The sequence below is a fragment of the Gambusia affinis genome, linkage group LG02 (genome assembly GCF_019740435.1).
Source record: "Gambusia affinis linkage group LG02, SWU_Gaff_1.0, whole genome shotgun sequence".
NCBI classification, from domain to species: Eukaryota; Metazoa; Chordata; class Actinopteri; order Cyprinodontiformes; family Poeciliidae; genus Gambusia; species Gambusia affinis.
This window is the reverse complement of record NC_057869.1, coordinates 3,043,989-3,067,207: the sequence shown is the minus strand read 5'-3', so window position 1 is coordinate 3,067,207 and position 23,219 is coordinate 3,043,989. Positions and strand designations below refer to the sequence as shown.

The 23,219-nt window shown below is 39.0% G+C and overlaps 1 protein-coding gene across 1 annotated transcript in view; it reads left to right on the top strand.

Moving 5' to 3' along the window:
* Positions 1–20,458, top strand: part of otog (otogelin) — a 64,356-nt gene extending 43,898 nt beyond the window's left edge. Inside the window, exons 36-56 of the mRNA XM_044097710.1 lie at positions 1,164–3,502; positions 3,859–4,036; positions 4,124–4,275; positions 5,166–5,255; positions 5,330–5,516; positions 6,313–6,533; positions 6,623–6,761; positions 7,964–8,152; positions 9,042–9,251; positions 9,343–9,447; positions 10,384–10,488; positions 10,568–10,669; positions 11,416–11,514; positions 11,611–11,651; positions 11,731–11,806; positions 12,836–13,014; positions 14,082–14,186; positions 14,841–14,960; positions 15,968–16,013; positions 18,426–18,505; positions 18,867–20,458. Of these exons, the coding sequence (XP_043953645.1) occupies positions 1,164–3,502; positions 3,859–4,036; positions 4,124–4,275; positions 5,166–5,255; positions 5,330–5,516; positions 6,313–6,533; positions 6,623–6,761; positions 7,964–8,152; positions 9,042–9,251; positions 9,343–9,447; positions 10,384–10,488; positions 10,568–10,669; positions 11,416–11,514; positions 11,611–11,651; positions 11,731–11,806; positions 12,836–13,014; positions 14,082–14,186; positions 14,841–14,960; positions 15,968–16,013; positions 18,426–18,505; positions 18,867–19,067 (4,964 nt within the window). The 3' untranslated portion in view covers positions 19,068–20,458. The remainder of the gene's footprint in view (positions 1–1,163; positions 3,503–3,858; positions 4,037–4,123; positions 4,276–5,165; positions 5,256–5,329; positions 5,517–6,312; positions 6,534–6,622; positions 6,762–7,963; positions 8,153–9,041; positions 9,252–9,342; positions 9,448–10,383; positions 10,489–10,567; positions 10,670–11,415; positions 11,515–11,610; positions 11,652–11,730; positions 11,807–12,835; positions 13,015–14,081; positions 14,187–14,840; positions 14,961–15,967; positions 16,014–18,425; positions 18,506–18,866) is intronic.
* The last annotated feature ends 2,761 nt before the right edge of the window (positions 20,459–23,219 follow it).

The window sequence follows — 23,219 nt, the reverse complement described above, 5'->3', positions numbered from 1 at the left end:
AAGTAGCACAAAGTCTGCTTCACCGACATTCAGTCTGGAGAACAGAAGTGGTAGAGCAGGAAAAACTTTACCAAAGTAAGAGCAGCACCACTTCAACATGTTTTTACTCAGTGTTGGTAATTTACTCACGTTTAATTATATTTTTTAATTTTGTGTGGCTTGTTGTGCATTATTGGGTATAAATTTCAGCCCACTGACATCAAGTCAATGACTTTGAAAATAAATAACATTAAAAGAACTGAATAAGCAAAAATATTGGGGCAGTGATAAAATATTTATGTTTAATACATTTCAGGAAAAATATATTTATTATTCTGTCCACACGATTTATGTCAAATCTACTGCATAGGAAGGATAAGCTATAAAATTATGCTGTTTTTTTAAATAAAGCAGATAAACTGGTGACCAGCTTTTGGTCAGGCTAGTTACTGATAACTACAACCTGCTGATTTAATTATTTTTACAATAATTTAAAATGTCAAAAGCACATCAGCTTGAGTAATTAACGTCTTTGCAGCTGGGAAACAATTTTGTTTTGATTCAGAAGTAATGTAAATGTAAAATTACAAAGAAAAATTGTGATAAATGCTAAATAAGAAGAGAAATTCAACTAAATAACATGAGCTTTTTATTTTCTATGATGGTTTTATTAACTGTTACTATTATTATTCTCTGTTTTGATTATAGAAGCGTGTTAATTTGCCTGTGTTGTGTTGTTTTTATGTTGATTGCACGCACAGGGACTGCAGATGTAAACTAGCCTTTATGGTTAACTGTGTCATTTTATGTGATGGGATTTTTTCCCTTTGAAATAAAAAAACAAAAACAACAACAATAAGCTTTAAAGCTCACAACACTTTAAATTAAGTATTTTTACAATTTCTTTCTAGCTTCCTACTTTATGTACCAACTTAAAGCAAAGTGCTTCACTTTTTAAAACAGGCTAGTTTAGCCTAGCGTCTTCTGCAGCAGAATTGTATTTCCTAATGTAATCCCTCAGATTATGGATACAAAAACCTAAAAACACTAAAACTAAAATGAAAGATTTTCAGGTGTGAACATTTTCACGATGCTCAGTTTTCAGTAAAATTATAAGTTTAGACGAACATTTTGTTTTTCTAATCATTATTGCCTTTCTGACTCTTGTTTTCATGTGATTTCAGGTATTCGGCTCCCAGATTCAGTGGTGCCTCCGTCGCCGTCCACAGCAGCTGAACGTTATGATGTCACCACATCGTCCACACCTCCACACACACACCACGCTGTGAAAATTCCCACCAGCGCTGCTTCTAGCGCTACTTCTGGAAGCAAATACACCACCTCATCCAAAGCACCAGCTGCCCCTGATGAGCCGGCCCGCCCGGAAACCGTAGTTACATCTGCAACTCCTGAGCCGTCCAGAACTCTGTCTGGGTCAACAGTGCCCTCTGCTGTCAGGCCAGAGGAAGTGGAGGCAGCGTCCACAGTCAGGGTATCTGAAACTCCTGCTACAACTTCATCAGCTGCAACAAGATGGACGACCAGGCTGAGCTCATTCAGCCCCACCACATCCAGAACAACCAGAGGTCATTTTGACTCCTCCTCTACTAAACCGACCGACTCCCAGTACTCCCCGCTCACCACCATTACAACGTCTGCTGGGAGGCCGACCACAATCACATCAGAAAGCTCGAGTTCAGCTGTAACTCAAACAACTTTGAGTTCAGTTTCTCCCCGAGTCTCAGAAACATCTGCAGTAAGAGGCAGAACCACTGTCTCCAGTACAGCGACTACCTCTTCTACAAAAGCTGCACCAGTAGAGGGAATGACAACAGCACCATTTATCCTGCCAGAACTACCAACCACAAGCTCTACAACAGCTTCTCCTGTTCCCACCTCGCCTACTAAAGAAGCACCAACTGGATATTCGTCAACAGCAACAACAGAACCATTCCAACCAGTTAGCTTTTTCACTACCAGTAAGACACAAACTGGAACCACAGAAAGGACTTTGCATGTCATTCCAACTGATCGTACAACTTCTTCAACTGTTTCTGTGTCAGCCACAACAACCGTCTACCATGTTAAACCCTCTACAGCTCCACCGTCTGCCTTCACTTCAGCTACTACAGTGTGGCAAACATCAACCATAAAGAAAGTCACAGTCCCAGAATCTCCTGCATCTAAAATCTCTATAGTCTCCACAACAACAGCTTCACCCAGACCTGCCAAGATGACAGGCAGCACCGCTCCTTCTTGGTACACCTCAGCTGCCTATTCGGATAGGACTTCCTGGTCCGCTGCTGCTCCAGTAACGGGGAAAACCACTTCTAGCAAGCTAACTTCAAGACCCCTTGTTGTCCCAGAAACATCCACAATGTCCACAGATGTTCATTTCACCACAAAACCTTCAACAGGAATGACTACTTTACAACAATCTCCAACCATACAGAGCACCATCCATCCTCTGTATACTGAGCGAACCTCTGAGCCTCGGTATCCCCCTCACTGGCAGGTCACCTCCACTTCCACTACCACCTACCGGCCGCCAATGGAGACAACACCTGGGCTGCCCTCTGAAACTCCCACCATGTCTGCTAAATCTCCTGAAGTTCCTCTTCTTCCAGTAACATCTAGGACAACATCTACCTCTGCTGCAACTACCATCACCTCAGAAACATTGGCTCCAGAAACCGGAGCCACAACCATCAGGAAGCTGATTACTCCACCTGTCGCCCCCTTCACCACCACCACTAGAGGACCTAGACCCTCCAGTCTTCAATCCACTCTTGAGTCAATTGCAAAGACTTCCCAACGAGTTACGACCAGAGTGTCAACTACAACTACAAGCATGTCTTCTCCGTCCTTGTATTTGCTCCACACAACAAGCTCTACAACAGCTCCAGAGGTATCTACGGTCCTGGAGAAGGTCACGACCCGTCTGGTGTCCTCTTCAAGAGCCACACCAACCGCTGTGAGGACATCCACCCTTTCAGCAACACTCAGACTTCCTGTAACATCTAGAGTTACTTCCAGAGCCACATCGTCCGCAGTTGGGCCGATCACCGCAAGGGTCACTGTTGCAACAAGACCTTCAGCTACCACTACCAGATCAACTGTGGTTGGCTCACCAGCTACTACATCTCCAACCATTGCAACAACAGCAAGCAGGGTTGATCGTGTTCCCACATCGGCAGCAATTTCCCATTTGACCACAACAACAGTTCCAGTAGCAGTCTCTTCACCGTTATCTACAGCCGCCTTCACCAGAGAGTCAACCTCAACTGAAGAAGCTGAAACAACAACATCTCCATCCCGACCTGATGTCTTTGTCTCAACCCGGGAGCCTGGTATTCCAGTTCCAACTACAACGCGTCAAGAATCCACCACCGCCTTCCAAAAAATTCCTACAAGTCCAGGATTGACAACAGCTTCGAGTTCTCCTCACACAGCGGCCGAATCAACGAGTTCTTCGGTTGAGCGACTAACATCAATGTCAGAAACTCCTACAAGGACGTGCACTGTAAGTTCACTGAGGGAGCGTTCACACCAACCCTGTTTAATCGATAGAACAATCCTGTTAACTAAAGGAAACCTGAAGATGTAGGTATTACTATTACTAGGTTTTTGATTAGTTTGGTTCATTTGATGCAGTGCAGTGTGATAGAAAACCACAGCAGCTGAAAATGTAACAAATGTTGCAACTTTGGTCCCTGATTGAGCCGAATCTACCAGGCTAGAATTTGTGGAAACAATCTAAGACTTACGAGTCTCCTGTTCATATTTCAGGCAAAATGTTGCGACAAATATGGAAGAATCACTCTGTTCACTTGTTTTCCTGCTTACAAGCACCTCTCCAATTTTTTACAATTTTTTCAGCCTCCGTATGCAGAGATAGTCGACGAATGCACAAAGTACATCTGTGTCAACAACCAGCTCATCCTGTTCAACAAATCCCAGAGCTGCCCCTTCACAGCTGAGCCTCCAAACTGCGGCCTGCTGGGCTTTGCTGTTCTGGTCAATGGAGACAAGTGCTGCCCGAAATGGGATTGCCCATGTAAGAAACACAAACATCCAGAGTTTTCCTGTTCAGAAATGTGCTTCAGCAGGAGTTCTCCTGATATTTTATTGTTTTCTGTCGTAGGTCGCTGCTCGATGTTCCCCGATCTGAATGTGATCACTTTTGATGGGGACAGCTTTGCCATTTTCAAAGCTGCGTCGTACATCGTTGCCCAGCTTCCCAACGAGACCCTCAGTGTCCTGATTCAGGAATGTCCGGCGGACTCTGAGCTGCCGGTGAGCGCCATCGTCTCATGAATCCACTGGTTGATTCTTCATGCTACTAATTAGACTCAACAATCAGATCAATTTATGATCCCCAAGCAAAGAATGTTGACGTCGCACAGTAGTAGTAAAAATGGACGCTGCTTTTTCACACTGCCAAAACAAAACCTTAGCAAGAATGTTTTTCTAGTTTATAGTCCAAATATTTTAGCACTCCTGAAATAAGACAAAACTAACTTACTAAGTAACTTTTCTTAACGATATAGGAGCTTTATTTATGTAACTAATTCTTTAATGTTGATGAAAAAGTTCTAGTTCTGTTGGCAGATTATTTCACTTTTAACAAGAGATTGTATCTGTCAGTGAAACTAGAACTTTCTTATCTATATTGAATAATTATTTAGTTAAAACAAGCTCCTATTTCTTGCAGAAAAGTTACTTGTAAGTTAGTTTTGTTTTATTTCAAGTGTAATGACATATTTGCAGTAGAAACTAAACCAAAAGTACTTGGTAAACTTTGGTGTTTTCACAGTGTTTTAAAGTCTATTTAACAATGAGAGCTGAATGTATCATCACATGATTGTATTAACACGAAGGAAGCTGAAAAAAAGCAAAATTAGCAGCAACTTTTTGTGGAGCTTTGACTTAAATTTCTGTAGAGAAATCTGTTTGGATGAGGAGTCAGAGTCTGGAGTGTTGGGATCAGTGACAGATTTCTTTCACAAGTTCATAGCTTTTGTTTATTATTTACATCTTTATTTAATGCTTTCAATGACTAAACTGCGACATGACCGTTCATTAGCACCATATTTAGAAGCGTCACCTCAGATTTATGTCGTATTTTCCTGCTGTGTGAATGCATCCAAACCTCACTGATTAATATTTTCTTATTCTTTCTAAAGCTCATCTGGAACTTCACCAACTTGTGTCTGGTTTCACTCAACATCACACACAAATCGAACCAGGTTGTCGTCGACAGACTGCAGAGGAGAGTAAGTTCTCATCTTACCTTAACCTGCAACGTCCTGCTCTGGGTAAATATTTGACATCTTGAATCTTTAACCAGCTCTTCGTGAACTCGCGCTACGCCAAGCCTCGTTTTAAAAAGTACGGCTTTGAGATCTACGACACGGGCAACATGTACCTGATCCGCAGCCCGGCCGGGCTCAAGGTGCAGTGGTACCACAGCACCGGCATGATGGTGATCGACGCCGACGACGCAGGCAGCAAACTCCCCACCGTGGGCCTCTGTGGTAAGAAGAGAGGAAGTTTCTACCTTCCCTCCCAGCAAGGAGCCATATTTTCTTGAATAGTTGTGAGACGAGGGTTAGGGTTAGTGGATCAGTGGCTCCCCAAGGTCTTTCAAGGTTTATCAAGGTTTATCAAGGATGGCAGAACTTTGCATAAGTCTGGATTTGTTCTTTTGGATCCGTCCATATTGGAGCTATAGGGATATTTTCAGTCTGTAAAACTGTAATGTTTGATATTTTTCATTAAATATGACAAAGGTGGAAGAGAACCCAAAAATTTTACTCAAGGAAAAGTAAGAAGCACTGAGTAACTGATCAAATTATCAATCATTTAATATTTAAAAATTACATCATCAGATGGACCAAAGTATAAATTTAAGTGGAAATTTAGGTATTTAAGGACAAAATGACAGTAATTCATACAAGTAAGCAAAAAATATTCAAATCAAGTTAAATTTTTTTTCTTTCACTAAAAACTTATTAAACTTTAACAGAAACTGCAGGCGTGTTTCTGTCAGGTGAACTTTTGGTTAAAACATGTTTGTTTTCCATTCAGTGAATAGAGAATCCAGAAGTTTTACTCAAGTAATAGTAGAAATACTTCATAATAAAATTACTCAAGTAACAGTAAAAAGTACGGCGCAATGAAAGTACTCCATTTTCTAAAACAAAGTTACTAATGTAACTACCTAACTCTGGAAAACATGAACCAGAACTGAAGTCTGTTTATTTGCATTTTTCACATTCAGAAACATTTTGAGTTTTAATATTTTAGTATTTTAACATCTAACCCCTTCAGGTTTCTGCGATGGAGATCTGACCAACGATCTCACTCTGCCCAACGGCTCGGTTTTGGGCGTAAGCCAGGACCCGGTTCTGTTCATCGACAGCTGGCAGGTTCCCAACACCACCAGCTACGTCAGCTACAGCCGTCGGCGTGAACACAACTGCTCCACCAGTGACTGCTCGCGCTGCCTGGCCATGCTGGAGGACGGCGCCTTCACGCCGTGCCACGCATTTGTACGTTTACTCCGAACTCCTCATCAGGCTCCTGTTCTGTCTGAGTTCTCGTGTTGCATGTAGTTTGATCGTTGCTTCTTCGTCTCCAGGTGCCGCCCAGCACGTTTTGTGAGGTTTGGGTGAGAGATTCAGAGTATGTGAACAACCACTGTGTGGCTCTGGCTGCTTATGTGGCAACTTGCCATAAATTCAGCGTCTGCATCAAGTGGAGGAGGCCGGATTACTGCCGTAAGACTCCTGCTTTCATGCTTGTTCCTAAGTCCTGAAACTGTACGTTTTACATACCATTTAAAGGTATGAAAATTGATTTAAAGGTGACCCACTTGGCTTCCTTGATCAAGCAAAGGTAGATTTAGGCGTTCATTACATTTTTTGCACAAAATAATTCTTAATGAGAGTCAGAATGAGCTGTTTCTGGGAGTCTTGTCACTTTAAATCCAAATAAGCTGCTGCTGGCCACGCCCCCCAACTCAATGTTTGCACCCGGAGGTGAAAATAGCTGCAAACAGATGAGCAGTTACACAGTTTTACATGTTTAAAAAGCATTAGTGAAGTACAACCAACAAGAATCCAGCAAGGGGTCTCAGGATATTAAGTCCACAACATAACAAACTTCTTTTCCAGCAGCCATTGTAAAGCAAAAAACAACCAAAAACATCTTACCAAGTGTTTGTCTAGTTTTCTAGTGCTCTTGAAATAAGGAAAAATAGCTTACAAGTAACTTAGCAGCTTGTTTTAAGTAAATAATTATTTAAAATAGCTACAAATACTAGTTATATTGGCAGATTATTTCTCTTGTAACACGATATTTTTCCCATGTTCTGAGATAATTTAGAACTTTTTAATCAATATTTAGAAATTATTGACTCAAAACTATCTCCTGTATTTTGCAGAAAAGTTAGTTTTGTCTCATTTCAAATGTAATGTAGTAAGATATTTGAAGTAGAAACTACAACAAAAATACTCGGTAAGATTTTGTGCTTTTGTAGTGTTTACAGTGCATACAGTGGTTAAAACCAGCTGACTGAACTTGCTGGAGTTCCACTTGGGTTGCTAGGTAACAGGGCTGGGCTGGCTGGGGTTGCTAGGTAACGAGTCACTGGCCGTGGAATGTGACTGGAAGCTTTTTGAAACTGGCTTATAGGCAAAAAACTTCCAAGTGGCTTTTTTAAGTGTTCAGGCTGTTTTTAGAAGCAGTTGAGACCTGAATGTGAATTAGGTCTCATAATTCACATAATTATGTGACCTAATTCACACATAGTTATGTGAATTATGTGTGAATTCACATAATTTATCCCACCTTGTGGGATAAATCTGAAAAAAGAAGGCATATTATGGAAAAATATTTGTCTTTCAGTGCTTTATTCCCAAGATAAATTGATGGGTGGATGCATCTTCACTTCATTTGCTGATATTTTCTTTCCCTGCAGCCTTCGTGTGTCCCGGCTCTCTGAGCTACCAGGCCTGTCTGCCGGCCTGCACGTCTCAGTCCTGTCCGAACCACGACTTTGACTCTGATCCGGACCACTGCTCTGGCCTGACGGAGGGCTGCGTCTGCCCCGAGGGAACGCTGCTCCACCGGCCGTACTCGGCTCTCTGCATCAGCCCTGAGAAGTGCGGTAAGGACACAACTTTACCGCTTCCATCGGACACTCACAGGATTAGAAACATCAGCAAATGTACAAGAATAAAAGACTCCTGCACTGCAAAAACACCAAATCTTACCAAGTGGTGTCTAGTTTATCCTATCATAGTACAATTAAAACAAGAAGCAGTAACTTACAAATAACTTTTCAGCAAAATATAAGAGTTTGTTTTATGTAAAGAAATTCCTTAATATTGATGAAAAAGTACTAATCAGTCAACTTTATTTGTGCCATTCGGTAGATCTGGTTACAGTCAGCTTTACACTTTACATCGTCACAACAATAAAAAATAATATAACTTTATTCAAAACAGCCTGTTTATGAATACTTTAAAATATTAAAAACCATAAAACAGTAAAAGAATAAACACACTAGTTCCACTGGCAGATTATTTCACATTTTCACCCTGATAAATAATCTGCCAGTGGAACTACGACATTTTCATCAATATTAAGGATTTATTGACTTACAATAAGCTCCCATATGTCACTGAAAAGTTACTTGTAAATTAGTTTTATCTTAATTTAAGTGTAATTAGATATTTGCACTAGAAGGCTGACAAAAATACTTGGTAGGATTTTGTGTTTTTGCAGTGTAGCTGGTGTCCAAACCAATTATAAACACAAGTGAGAGTTTTTGCTTCTTCTGTGGTGAATTTGAAAGATTTAGTGTTTTTTTTTTTAGTGCTAAGTTAAATTACAGCTAAATTAAAATGGGTCAGGCATCAGTATTGTATGTTATTTGTGACAAATGACACCTTTAAATGGATTTAAATCAGTTAAAGTCTCTTTATTTTGTCTGAAGTTGATTCCCGTTGGGGTTCTTTGTGATCCAGGCATTTATTTCTTCTGTTTGTCTGCAGCCTGCACCGACAGCGGCGGCGTTCCTCGGTCGCACGGCGAGGTGTGGAAGGCCTCGCAGGACGGCTGCTGCGTGTACCGCTGCGACAACGACACCATCGTCCCCGTGGAGTACGACTGCTCCAGCGCGCCGGCGCCGGTTTGCCACCGAACCGGGGAGATGATCATCAGCATGTCTGACGACACGAGCTGCTGTCCTCACAAAGTCTGCGGTGAGCCAACGAAACGCTCGTTCTGGTTGCTCTGGTCACTAAAAGAACCGAGAAACATGGACATCATGCTGTGATCTGACATGTTCTGCAGTTTGTAACCAGAGTCTGTGCGATCGCTTCCCTCCTGAGTGTAAATATGGGGAAAAGCTGGTGTCGTACTACAGACCAGAGTCCTGCTGCCCGGACTACGTCTGTGGTGAGTTTCCTTTTTCACCGATTAGGTGGCAAATTAGGGAGGCTGTAGATAGAAATTAGCTGTTAATCTTCCCGCCAAAATCTCAGATATTTTGAGACTAACCCTAAACAAAGGGAAGGTTCTGTGCAGCAATGTCACATTTTTTGTTACACCATATTACTGAAAACTAAAGTAAAAAAAAGTAACTTTTTGAAAAGATTTCGCAAAATCAGTAATTTTAGACCGAAAAAAACCCCATTAAAATATTATTCTCCTTTCCAGCCCCTCTGTTGTGTGTTTGTTTATCCTTCAGGTTAGTTGTAGCCTCCACAGGAATGATAAAATTAACTCTAAAATAAGCACCAGTGGTAAATGAAGATGATTCAAAACACAAATTGTACAATAATGGTGGCCACTGCAAATAAATCAATAAAAAATAGAGTAGATTTGTGCCAAAATTTTTATCTCAGAAATTATCTTGAAAAAATTAAGGAGCTTTCTGAGCTCCAAAAGTTGAAAATTACCAAGAAGAACTTAAATATTTAGATTATAATCTTACAGTTTTTCTAGAGAAAGCATGGACATTTTTAGTTTCAAAAGTTTAATTTTTTTTTACTTTTGAAACTAAAAAATGCATTTATTTTTTCTATAACATTCCTGAGTTTTTCCAGGAAATGTTTGGCTTTGCATAAACAAACGCCTGCAAATATCTATAAATTAAAATACAAACATCGATTACAGGAAGGAAATTTTATTTCTGTTTCTGTTATTTCTGCTAGTTTTTACAATAAAGTTACTTGTAAGTTAGTTTTGTCTGATTTCAAATATTTGCACCAGAAACTAGACCAAAAATTCCTAGTAATATCCTTTATGACTCGACTGCAGATGTAAATGTACAGAAGCGTTCACTCACTGCGGCTGTTTCACTGTTTCTGACCTCCTTTGGTTTTTTTTCAGAGTGCGATCCTGAGCGCTGTGAGTCGGAGCTTCCCGCCTGCAGAGACGACCAGACGCTGGTCGCCACCAGAGCCGACGGCAGCTGCTGTCTGGCCCACATCTGCAGTCAGTCCAGCCTCCATTTCTGATTATTCCTCCTCTGAATCCTCATTTTGTTGATTCTGGGTGGGTTTTCCTCCTGCAGTGTGCTCTTCCTGTGTGGAGAGGCCTCCTTCCTGCCGGGACGGCGAGGTGCTGAGCGTCGACAGCAACAGCACGGATCGATGCTGCCCGTCCTACCAATGCGGTGAGGAAACACACATTCACTCACTGACATTAAAATTACCCAATTTATTTCAAACAGACAAGAAAGTAAGAACAGAAAAAACATTTAAATAAAACAAATTATTATTCAATTTTACGTAATTAGTTTGAAACAGAGCAAGTAGAAAATACAAGATTTAAATCACACCAGATAAACTCACATTGAAATTATTCCCACTTTGAATAAACTACGCATTCTCATCCTTAAATGTACAATTATTTATGCATTTTTAATATCAGCAATAGAATTTTGGGTCTCTCATAGGTGCTTAATATTATACTTTCTTTTTTATTTTTACAGAATTTGAAGGAGATGAAGATAAAAGTGTTGCTTGAGGAGTTATGAACATTTTTACAAAGTTTTTTTGTATCTTAAAGGCAAAATGTACATATTTTTTGTACAATTTTAACTTAATTACTGGTCTGTTTATGTTGTTATTTCATGTTATTTTATGAAATAACCCCAGTTAATAATTAATCAATTGCTAAATTAGTTGATGGTTATCTCAATAATCGATTAATCATGATTAATCTGATTAATCGATTCAGCCTTGAAGGAAAGCACACAGTTTATTGAGACTGTGTAGAAAAACATTTTAGGACACAAAAAAGCAGAAGCTTCCTTTTGTTTTTTTTTGGATAAATTTGTGAAACTTTCTGAGTAGTGCTCTCTCTCTCTCTCTCTCTCTGTGTGTGTGTGTGTGTGTGTGTGTGTGTGCGTGCGCGCAGTGTGTGAGCCCTACAGGTGTCCCCAGCTGAACTGTCCTGTCGGGATGTCAGTCGTGTCGGTTTCCAGTCCAAATCTCTGCTGTCCCAACCAAACATGCGGTATGATTCCCGACACGCTGCTGTTTGGTTTAAGATCAGCTTCTGCGTTAAAATAAAAGCCTAAATAATTTTTATTCCTCTTGTTTCTGTTTACAGTCTGCAGCTGTGAAAAGATTGTCTCTCCTAAATGTAGCCTGGTAAGTTCTGCCTGTGAGGAATGATGTTCTGTTTTTACAGTAATCACAATGAAAGATCGGATTTCTCTGCTCTATTCAGGGAGAAGCTGCACAGCTTGACCGGGCCTTCCTGTCCGACCCACAGAACCAGTGCGCCTGCAAGAGATACAAGTGTGGTGAGTTCTGCTCAGACTAAACACTGAGGCTGTGATTCTACACACCAAACACCGGTTACCCCGTCTGATTCCAGTAACACAAACCCATCCACTAAACCTGATCTGCTAAGCTTCTTTGAACAGGTTAGGATAGATCTATGGGCGAAACCAAACATTTTAATTACATTTTTCCACAAAATAACTCTTAGATAATCAGATTTTAGTTTGCCCAGTTCTGTGCGGTGGCCATGAAGTGCAAAACACATCAACAAATTACTAAACACAACTATAAATCAAAAAATTCAACAACAACGTTTACATTCGCGCCTGAAAATGGCTGCAAACAGACGCTCAATTATACAACTTTGAAAAGCAGAAGTGGAGCCTCCTGCATAACCAACAAGATTGCAGAAAGTGGTTTCTGGATGGTGAGTCAACACCAAAACACTTGTCTTCTCCAGCAGCCATTGTACAGGGCATGCAGTGGTAAAACCAGCTGACCAAACGTGCTGGAGCTCAGCTTTAATTCAGTTTTAAAAACTGAATTCATTTTATTAGAATTTATTTATCCTCACATAAGATGCACTTTTTATGACAGCACATTTGAATTCATTTTATTGCAGTTAAATTAAATCATAATTTTTCTAATAGAATAAAATTCAGTTCTGTTGTCCAGTTTACTGCAGTTAGAATCACAGTTGAATCAAATAAAACAACATTTTGGTAAATACAATTAAAATCTATTCTAATTCACTCGATTCCAGTTAAAAGCTTCAGTTTATTTCAATGCAACCAGTTATTTATATATTCTGGGTTTTTGTTTTTCATACAATTTGATTTTATTAATTTCACCAGGGAAAGTTTTCTTGAATTTGCTCATAATTTTTTTCAAAATAAAAATGTTACATAAACTCAGATTTTTTTTCAGTGTTGTAGCATTTGATCAGCTTTTGCACACCTACATGTAAAACGTGACCCGTGTGTGTGTGTGTGTGTGTGTGTGTGTGTGTGTGTGTGTGTGCGTGTGTGTGTGTGTGTGTGTGTGTTCAGTGCGCGAGGCCGTGTGTGTGTACGGTGAACATGGGCTGCTGCGGCCGGGTCAGACCCTCGTGGAGCACGGAGGCGACAGTTTGTGTTACAGTCGCCACTGCAGCCATGTTCTGGACCCGGCGAGTGGATTTTACCTGCTGCGGATTTCCACGGTCAACTGCTCTGCCCACTGCCACCCGGTGAGACGCTGCCGTCATCAATAACTGAACTTTATTACGTTCTCTGGGTGCATCCAGGTGTCAAAACACAAAGTTATACATTTGTTATTAATGTTTTAAAGGCTTTGCCAGCTTTTTTTAGACTGGATTTTTGTTTTAAGCCAATAATTCCTTAATATGGATGGAAAAGTTCAAGTTCCATTTGAAGATTATGTCACTGATGAAGACATTTTTCTGATCAGTGAAATAATCTGCCAGTGAAACTAAAACCTTTTCATCAATATTAATTATTAGAAGCGCCTGTATCTTGGTTAAAAGTTACTTGTCTGTTAGTTTTTCTTATTTCAAGTGTAATTAGACATTTTCACTAAAATCTAGATCAGTAAGATTTTGTGTTTTTGCAGTGTATGATCTGCAGAAAAGTCATAGAAGAGAGTCTCTATCAGTCATTGCCAACATGGACTCTTCTAATTTTAGAAAAATGTAAGCAAAGCAATCAACAATAATTTGTAAAAAAGAATAAACAATAAACATGTTTAACATTTCTGAAAGCCTTCAAGGATTTTGCCAATAACATTTTATTAGATGCAGTATCTGCAGTGTGACATTTCTCATAACTTTAAAGATATTGGCAGTAAAATTTGACTTGCTGAAGTTTTGTAAATGTTTCTATGGGTAAGCAGTAACATAAACTTTATGTTTACAGTGATGCAGTTTATATCCACTATTTTTCCTGACTTTTCTTTCCTTGATTCCCAGGAATGTCTTGAAATTTTGACTTTAGCACCAAAATACGAGATCCTACTTTGGTAGGCAAGTTTGTGGACACAGAAGCAACAAAACAACGAGAATTTAGGGCAGAAAGCTGAATTTTCTTTGGATATTTTGGAACACATGTTTACTCAGTGAAAGTGAGTCACTATTTGAAATGTCTACTGGCTAACTTAAAACCAAACCGTATCTGTGAAACGGAAAAGGACCAAAGACTCATTCCTGAGGCACACCAAGAACTCATCGGCTGTATAACTGAGGGAGACAGAGAAAGTTGTGTTTCTTGGGTTTAATTATCCTGAATTGTTGTGTTTTAGAATCAGATCTATGTTTCTCCTAAAGACCAGTCAACCTGCTGCGGCGAATGTAAAAACATCTCCTGCATCTATCAACACGAGAACGGGACGGTAGGCCTCTATAAGGTAGGAACAGCTTCATTTTTTATTATACTAGCCATTGATTATATCTTAGAAGTTTCTGAATGGTTTTTATTGTGTGCGTGTCGGTGCAGAATTTGAATATTGTGAAGTTTTTCTCATTTTGCACAGAAACTCATAAATTACTCATGGAGTGAAATATTACAATCCTATATTTCTTTTAACTTTGATTAAACTTTTTAACAATAATCCATTTTTTAAGATATTTTAGATTCTTTTTAAAAAGGGAAACTAGAAAAGCAGTTTAGCATCAGTGTAGGATGTGTAAGTAAGGAGGTGGGCAGAAATTGTACTTAAATAAGAGTAGCACTAGCTCAACATGTTTTACTCAAATAAAAGTAAAAAGTACAGCGTAGTAAAAATACTCCTAAAAGTATATATTTTTAAAAATAGTAACTCAAGTAAATGTAACTGAGTAAATGTAACTAGTTACTACCCACCTCTGCATGTATCAATAATAATTTTAGAGATTATTTGGTCCAATAATGTTAGTCAGCGGTTTGCTGTGCATCCAGCGTTAGCTGCAGTTAGCTTCCTGTACATTAAAACAAATTGTGTAACGCTGCTAAACGTTTGATGTTAACTTGAGGATGATGATGATGATGATGATGATGATGATGATGATGATGATGTTTTCAGCCTGGAAGGTCCTGGGTGTCAAACTGCAAGAAGTTCGACTGCTCCGACACTTCATTCGGACCGACTCTCATCACCTACTCTTACAGCTGCCCCCCCTTCAATGAGACAGAGTGCATGAAGGTCAGCATGATGCAGAAACACACAGCTAATAAAACTGCCCTGTTAGCTGCTAGCTAGTAGCTAACTGGTGCAGCTTTAAATGGTCCAACTGATAAAACGGGGCCTGTTAGCTAGTGGCTAGCGGGCCCAGGCTAGGTCTGTAGCCTTTTAGCTACTAGCTGGTAGCTAACAGGTCCAGTTTTATTAGCTGAACTAAATAAGTCAACGATGAAGTAAGAAAGTAAATATCTATGTGAGCAGCTTACAGAATTATATAAGTGCTTAACTAAATGGATAAGAATTTAGGTACCTCAATAGAAACACGATAAACTAGGTAACTTAGTAAATAGGTCAGTGAATAACTAAGCAAATAGCTAAGCAGCTAACTCAGGAGAAACTAAGTAACAAGACAAGTAAATGTCTAAATAAGTAAAAAACAATTAAATTAAGAATAACTAACTAGTTAAATCAGTAAATAATGAATTAAGAAACAAGTGAGATAGTTAACTAAGTGAGCAGCTAAATTAGTAAATACATAAGCAAATAACTAAATCCTACATGTGAAAAGACATGTGCAACCCATGTTTGTCACATATATAACATGTCATGCACATTTATATGTGATACTCATGTTTTATAGGATACACATGTAAAATCAGACAAATGAAACGTGTATCATATTTAATGTCTACATGCATGTGATACACGTGAAATAGTTGAAAATGTATGTAATTATTAAATAAATGTGTAAATATATGTAAGTCGTGAAACCTCAGGACCTGTGTAATTTTTTTTACCATGAAACATTCCAAATCTTTCCCGTTATTCAGTTTTCCTAACGTGGGATGAATGTGAGGTCTGACAGAAAATCGTTTCAGTCTTTTCATACAGACTAAAAATAACGAGATCTGTTTTAATCTGGAAGTATTAAAGATGTTTCTACTGATGCACTGAAACTTTAAAACTCTTGATCTGCAGAGGTCAGATAACTTTAGAAATATGTTCACCTGACTCTCGTCTCCTCTCAGATCGGAGGAACCGTCGTTAGTTACATGGACGGATGCTGCAAGACGTGTGAGTATCTGATCTGAGCGTAGCAGCAGTTTGTAGTTAGCGTAGCGCTGTAGGCTGCAGCTGACACTGAACCTGCCGTTCAGCTCGTCTACAACACATTTGCACTTTAGTTAAACCCAAAAACCTCACCTGGATTGGCTCACACCTGGATCCCAGCTGCTGTTTTCAGATGTCTGTCTGCTGCTAGTTCAGATTTCCACGCTCCTCAGTGAGTTTTGGTAAAACCCGTCACTGAGAAGCGTCTGATGACGTTGAAGTGGGTTTGTGGTTTGTGTGCTTCACCTTACCATCATGTACCGATCCCACCAGGTACTGGATTTCATCTGTTCCCTTTCCCAGTTAGCCAAATGACTCCCACAGCTAACACAAACTGTGAACAAGGTACCACAACAACAAGGCTTCTTAGTGCCATTGTTGATATTCAACAATGTACTCCCTTTAAAAGAAAAAGAAAAGAAAAGATACAAGAGAGCCCAAAAAGTGCAACTGCAACCTACAGAACCGTCCTCTCATCCGTCACTTCATTTCGTTAGGCTGATTTATCCAACATTTACTCTTCAGAAAACCATTCCACTGTGGATTTAATTTCTTAAAATGATAGTTTACTTGAAATGAACTCACACTTGAGAGGACACAAACGTGTAGCATCAAGCACCTAAAAGATGAGCTCCCTCCCCATTAGCACTGTCTGGGCAGTGCATTGTTGATTGCCAACAATGTACTGTTGGTAGTGGCCTGTAGACGTCTGCATGTTTCCGTAGAGTCAGAGTTTGGGTGTTTGGGTTCTTTTCAGGCAAACTTAAACATTTTTCATACCCAACTTGTCACATACAAGTTTGTAATCATTTCCTTTCGATGCATAAGATGCAGCTCTGCGTCTTACAGGCTATTTTTATTAGTAACTAATGTTGGTATTTAAGGTTTTATCACCTCTTATTTTCCAGTAACATATACACAGATCCATTCCTATCCCAGTTCACAGTTTACATCTTACTAACATCTTATTTGTGCAGTTCTTTATTTTAAACATGTTTAGTTCCAACAAGCCATCTTAGACTGCTGACCTAAAGGAAAAAACAAATAGAGATACATTTCCCTCAGATAAACATTAAGCTAATAGTCAATGAGCATGCAGATCCACATTACAATAACAGTAATAGAATTAAGTTATCTCCTCTTTATATCACTAATTTTTTATTTGTTTTGTTTTCTATTAAAATTACCTGGTTTAGTTTAATTATTTTTTTGTGATCTGCTGCTTCACAAAGCAACAGGGTTTCAATTTATGGCTAAAATTAAAAATATAGTGCCATTTTGTACCACTATCAGTTGTTATAAAATCTGCTACATATATCCAATATGACTTTAGAAAGTTTTAACTTCCTAATTTAAAGCGTTGAAATTGGGCCTCTGTCTCTTTAAGAAGCACCTCATCCCAACATGGCTCCTCTTTTAGCCCTTTAACGTTTTTACCAGTGTTTCACTGGGAAGTAGCTCCTCTAATGAGCTCAGCAGTTTCATCAGGAGTTTGCTAATTGCTGCTGGCTAGTCTGAAGGAACAGAGAGGGGGAGGAGCTTTGTCCTCAAAGGTGGGGCTAACTAAACGGTTGCCATGGAGATTAAAGTATTTCTCAAACATGCATGAAAGAATCAAATCGATACTCCAGGTATGTTTTTAATGAGGGAAGTAAAGATTAAAAAAAGTTTGTCTTTTTATTCAATGTATTTAAATATTTACATGATCTGGAGTTTTAACTAATTTATTGAAAAATATTGAGAGAAACCCAGAGAAAAAGGCAAGTAAGTATGTGACGATTTGGGAACGAAGTTATGTTTCAGATCATCAAGCTAAAGTTTTAAAACCTTTGTGAGAAACTAAAGCTGCTGTTTGTGACATTTTATTTTGGAAAACTGTCCCACTTCCTGCATGTAGATAAATGTTCCCAGCTTATTTGGATCAAAGTTAATAATTTCCGGCGTAACTTTACATGATTTGTAGTAATTGAAGGTTTAGTAAAGTTTAATTTATGTCAAACAGAAACAAAAAGCATTAAAAACGATGAAAAATTCTCTGAAAGGAAAAAGTCACTGAAATCCCTTCAAGCTAAAATGCCACAGAAAGCATCTCTAGTTGAACATCATGTGTGGGTTGGTGTATTTTAAATTTAAATATGGACTTAATTATTGTCAAATATGATTATATTGCATCCAAATCATTTAAATCTTTTTTTGTGGTATAACTGCATGACAGATCAGTTCTACTTGAAGTTGATGTTGCACTATCAAGCTTTCCATTTCCCTTTTTCTTACCCATAATCCTCCTCTCCTGTGTTATTTAATGTGAGGATTTAACTTCTGATTTTATTTTAATCTTTATTGCAACAGATTTCTGTTCGGTTTGACTTTGAACAGGTAAAGAAGACGGGAAGTCGTGTCAGAAAGTGACGGTGAGGATGACGATCAGGAAGAGCGACTGCCGGAGCAACCGGCCGGTGAGGATCTGCTGCTTTAGTCCCACAGGCTAACTGGCTAACTGGCTAACCGGCTAACTGGCTAACCGGCTAACTGGCTAACCGGCTAACCGGCTAACTGGCTAACCGGCTAACAGGCTAACCGGCTAACTCTACGATAGCACAGGAAATACGACCAAAAATAACTTTTTCATTGTAGTCTGAACAACATCCATCCATCTAATCATCAGTTATAGTTTTTCCCCATTAATTAAAGTTTTTATTTAGTCCAATTAACAAAAATGTTTTCAGTTTTTATTTGTTTGTTGGTTAACTGTAAATACCTACTCAGATCAAAATAATTTTCTGTATCCATGGCGACGTCTCCACCTGCTTCCTGCAGGTGAACATCGTGTCCTGCGACGGGAAGTGTCCCTCCGCCAGCATCTACAACTACAACATCAACACCTACGCTCGCTTCTGTAAGTGCTGCAGGGAGACGGGGCTGCAGCGGCGCTCCGTGCAGCTCTACTGCAGCAGCAACGCAACCTGGGTCAGCTACAGCATCCAGGAGCCCACCGACTGCTCCTGCCAGTGGTCCTAGGCACAAACACTCACCTTCCGCAGCCCAGGCCTCACCTGGACCAGGTGTGTGAGGCCTAAAGGTGCTCATGGAGAGGACAGCCTGGCGTTGGGACTGTGAATAACACCACGGCAAGGTGCTGGGAGGATGCGAAGGGCGGCTTCTCTGTCTGTTCTGTGCTGATCTCAGTAAGTATGTGTAGTACCTCTAATGGCAGGGAGATGGAGCTGTGGAGCAGAGAAGCAGATACAACCAGGACCCGTGCAGTAACAGCGCTGATGCAGTGACTATTTGTCCAAAATTCAAATTCAAAAATAAAAAAACTCGAGACTTAAAGGTGAATCCAACTCAAATAGTTACCTGATGCTCCGTGGGTTTCTGGCTTACACCGTCCAAAAAGAGCAGAAAACTCAAAGATTCACTTCTCTGTTGCTTTATTCCGTATTCAGGCTTCACATGATTCTGCTGCTCTGATTCCTGCATCTGTTCTCTGACTGATTGACTGACTGGTAAAAAACCAGAATATCACCCACGTGCACAGGGAAAACCTGCAAATTTACACCCATGTCCCAAACTGAAATTAATTAACTAGTTAAGTGAAATACTAGCCAAAGAATTATTCTAAATGACAAAAATTAAACAAAAATTCTGATTATTAATCAACTAGAATATAAGCAAATAAAAGTAAATAGTCTAAATTCTAAGATTTAACTGAAAATAGAGAAATAACTCCTACAACTGATATTCTCAATTTCATGGAATTACATTCATTGTGACTACAGTTAAAACTTATTAAATCTACACTTTCAAATAACCAATTTTACTGGTGGCACTAGAACACACAGATATTTAAATATCTGATTAATATCTCGTTGGTTCCTGCTCTTTGCTCTGTTCCCACCTCCCTGCCTTCACATGGAGGACGTGCCAATTAGAAAAATCGTCTTAAAGAGCATCCTGCCATCTCTGCCTCACTTATAATTTCATAAGATCTATGAGGAAAATCCTCCCAGCTGAGTTTTGACCACCTTTCATTTTTAAATTTGACCCAAAACGTTGTGTGTTGTCTTTTGTAAATAACTAAATTCAAGTGCTCTTGAAATCTTTTGCAGTGCATAAATTAGATTTCTCTCTCTTTTAGAAATGCTGGCATAAAATGTATATTCTGTGATGTGGATTTTATTTTCTGTAATCATCATTAACTGACTGAAATCCAGCTGTTTGTGGAGAACTTTATTTATTTATTGGAGTTTGCTAGAATGCAGAAGTTCTGTTCTGTAAGATGCATTCGACCCAAAAGGAGAAGAAACAGCAAGATGTTTTTTAAAAATGTTTGTGACCAACAGACTCCTGGATAGTTTAAGTTAAAGAGGATTTGTATCATACAGATGTACATTTGACTTTTCAATAAATCTTTTGGACACTTTGTGTTGTGATTATTCATCAGTATTTATAGAGAACGGATTCCAGTCGGAACAAAATGTGAAATATTGTAAATGGACTTCATGACTAATCATAATTTATTTAACTCTGAAATATGTTTCAGATAGTCAATATTAATTACTGATATCTTGAATTAAAGGTTCCATGTAACTCAATGGTAGATCTGACGTCATTAATATCAGTCAGAATGTAAATAGAGATAAAATTTAATAATATGTCTAGTTATAAACTATGACGGAGTATCATAGCCATGCTAACAAACTAGACAAAAAAATTACGAGAACAAATTTGTACAAGAAAGTCATAATAATGTGAGAATAGTCACAAAATTTTGAAAATAAAGGCACAGTATTACAAGAATAAAGTTGTAATATTCCTTTATTCTTGCAATTTTATGACTTTATTCCTTAATTTCATGACTATTCTCATAGTATCCCTTTATTTCAAATTGTATTACTTTATACTCATATTATTTCAACTTTATTCTCATACGACTTTACTCTTGCAATTTTATGACTTCTCATAATGTTATCCTTTATTGCAAATTGTATTACTTTATTCTCATTATTTCAATTCTATTCCTAATTTTATGACTATATTCTTGTAATATGACTTTATCCCAGTAATCTTGTGACTATCCCCGTCAAATTACTTTATTCTTGTAATTTTATAACTTTATTCTCGTAATATTATTACATTATTCTTGCTATTTATCAATTATTTGGTTTCTTGACGTGGCCCTAAAATTTCATCACAAATTTCAGATAATCTGGAAAGTTTAGTTTGGTGAAACCCATTTTATGTTAAAACGGCCTGCCATACGGGAGCAGTTTAAAAATGGCGCTGCCTCCGTCCTGATCTCAGACCGACTCGCTGCCACTAACCCGAACCGACCAGGCCCGGAGAAATGCATACACAGTGATCATCTGATCAAGACGGATGTCATGAAGTTCACAGTGACACAACTGCCGCTTTAACGACTGATAACCGAGCCGTTTGGACCGCGGCCCGAACCACGCACTTTGACGTCAGCAGCCATGTAGCTCCATGCTGAGTGACGCCACGGCAACATCTGCAGCAACAAAACAAATGTGAAGCCCGAGGGGGCACTTACAGGCATTAAGATCAGAATCAGACTGGTTCCATTGCGACTGGGTCGCCCCTTCATACTGGTGCTGCTGGGATTTCTGGATGAAGTCATGCTCTCTTTTTAATGCTTAGCAACAAACCAGCGATTCGGCCGCGGGCATGAATCTGTTTTAGTCCTGCATCAGCCCCAGTCAGTCATTACTTAGATTGTTTCTGCATGATTACTAAACGGATCAGTCGCTGAAATCATTGTGGAGGAATTTTGGAGCATCTGGACTTTGACTGGACCATTGCACCTTAATTCTACTGATTTTGAGGGACTTGTAGTTTTCTAATAGCTGTGTTTCCATTACAAATGTGCAATGAACTTTAATTTTCCGCTAATTTTGAGAAAAAAACAATTTCTCAATTATGGTGGTTATGTTAAATAAGAAACGCAATTAAAATCAGACGTGAAATAAGTTTGTTCATGTGATAAATTATTAAAAACATGAAGATCCTCAAATTACTTCCTGTTGTTTTCTTCTTTGTAGTTTGTTACAGTGGCAACATCCGGTTATTGATCATGGTGACTCCAATGATATAGAAAAAGGATTTCCGTTTCAGAAATAAACTAATTTTGATATATTTATTTGCGCAGTTTTACATTTAGAAAATAAATTCACTTAATAAAAACACGACAACTTAGAAAATTAGCTTTTTTTTTTTATTTGAGATTTTTTTTTGTGGCCATATCAAATTGGTTTATTTCACCAAACTGTAAGGCAAACTCCTTATTTTTGCATCACACAGGTCATATAATCAAGAAAAGTAGAAAATACAGGTACATCTAAAAATTTAACATCTTGAAAAGTTTCAATGTCCTTTGTCACTGATTTCTTAAAGTGAAACTCATACATAGATTAAAATATAGTAAAATATTTCATGGTTTTATTTCTTATAATGTTGATGATTATCTAATAGATAATGAGAACTGTCAATTTAATGGATGGAAAAAGTGTGGTATCTTGCAAAAGGAGCCCCAACCAATTATTGAGTGCATTAAAATAAGCACTTTAGAGGCATGACACCATTGTTCAAAATATATTTTATTTAATATTCCAGTTTCCCATATTTTTCAGATCCAACCAACATGAGATGGTTTAGAAAGTCATTATGTTCAAATGAGTGAAGGAAAAACAGAAATGTTTAGAAAATAACCTCACACTGGTTTCTGTTGGGATAATTCTGAAAACCGAGATCCTGTAAATATTTTGGGATTTGTGTCATCAGCACAGAGATTTCCATTAATACCAGTCGTATTCCAAAAACTGGCGGTAAACCGAGCCAGTGAGAAATGCCCGGTGGGTTCAGGCTCTCAGTGACTTCAGTGGAAACCAGCTGTCAGTTTGATGAGCCTGGAGCAGCTGCAGGAACACACACACCCACACACACACCCACACACACACGCACACACACGCACACACACGCACACACACACACGCACCCACACACACACACCCACCCACGCACACACCCACACCCGCGCACACACACACGCACCCACACACACGCACACACACGCACCCACACGTACACACACACGCACACACACACTCGGCTGGTGGGAGCGAGTGGGTCTGATTTAGCTGTACTGGACTT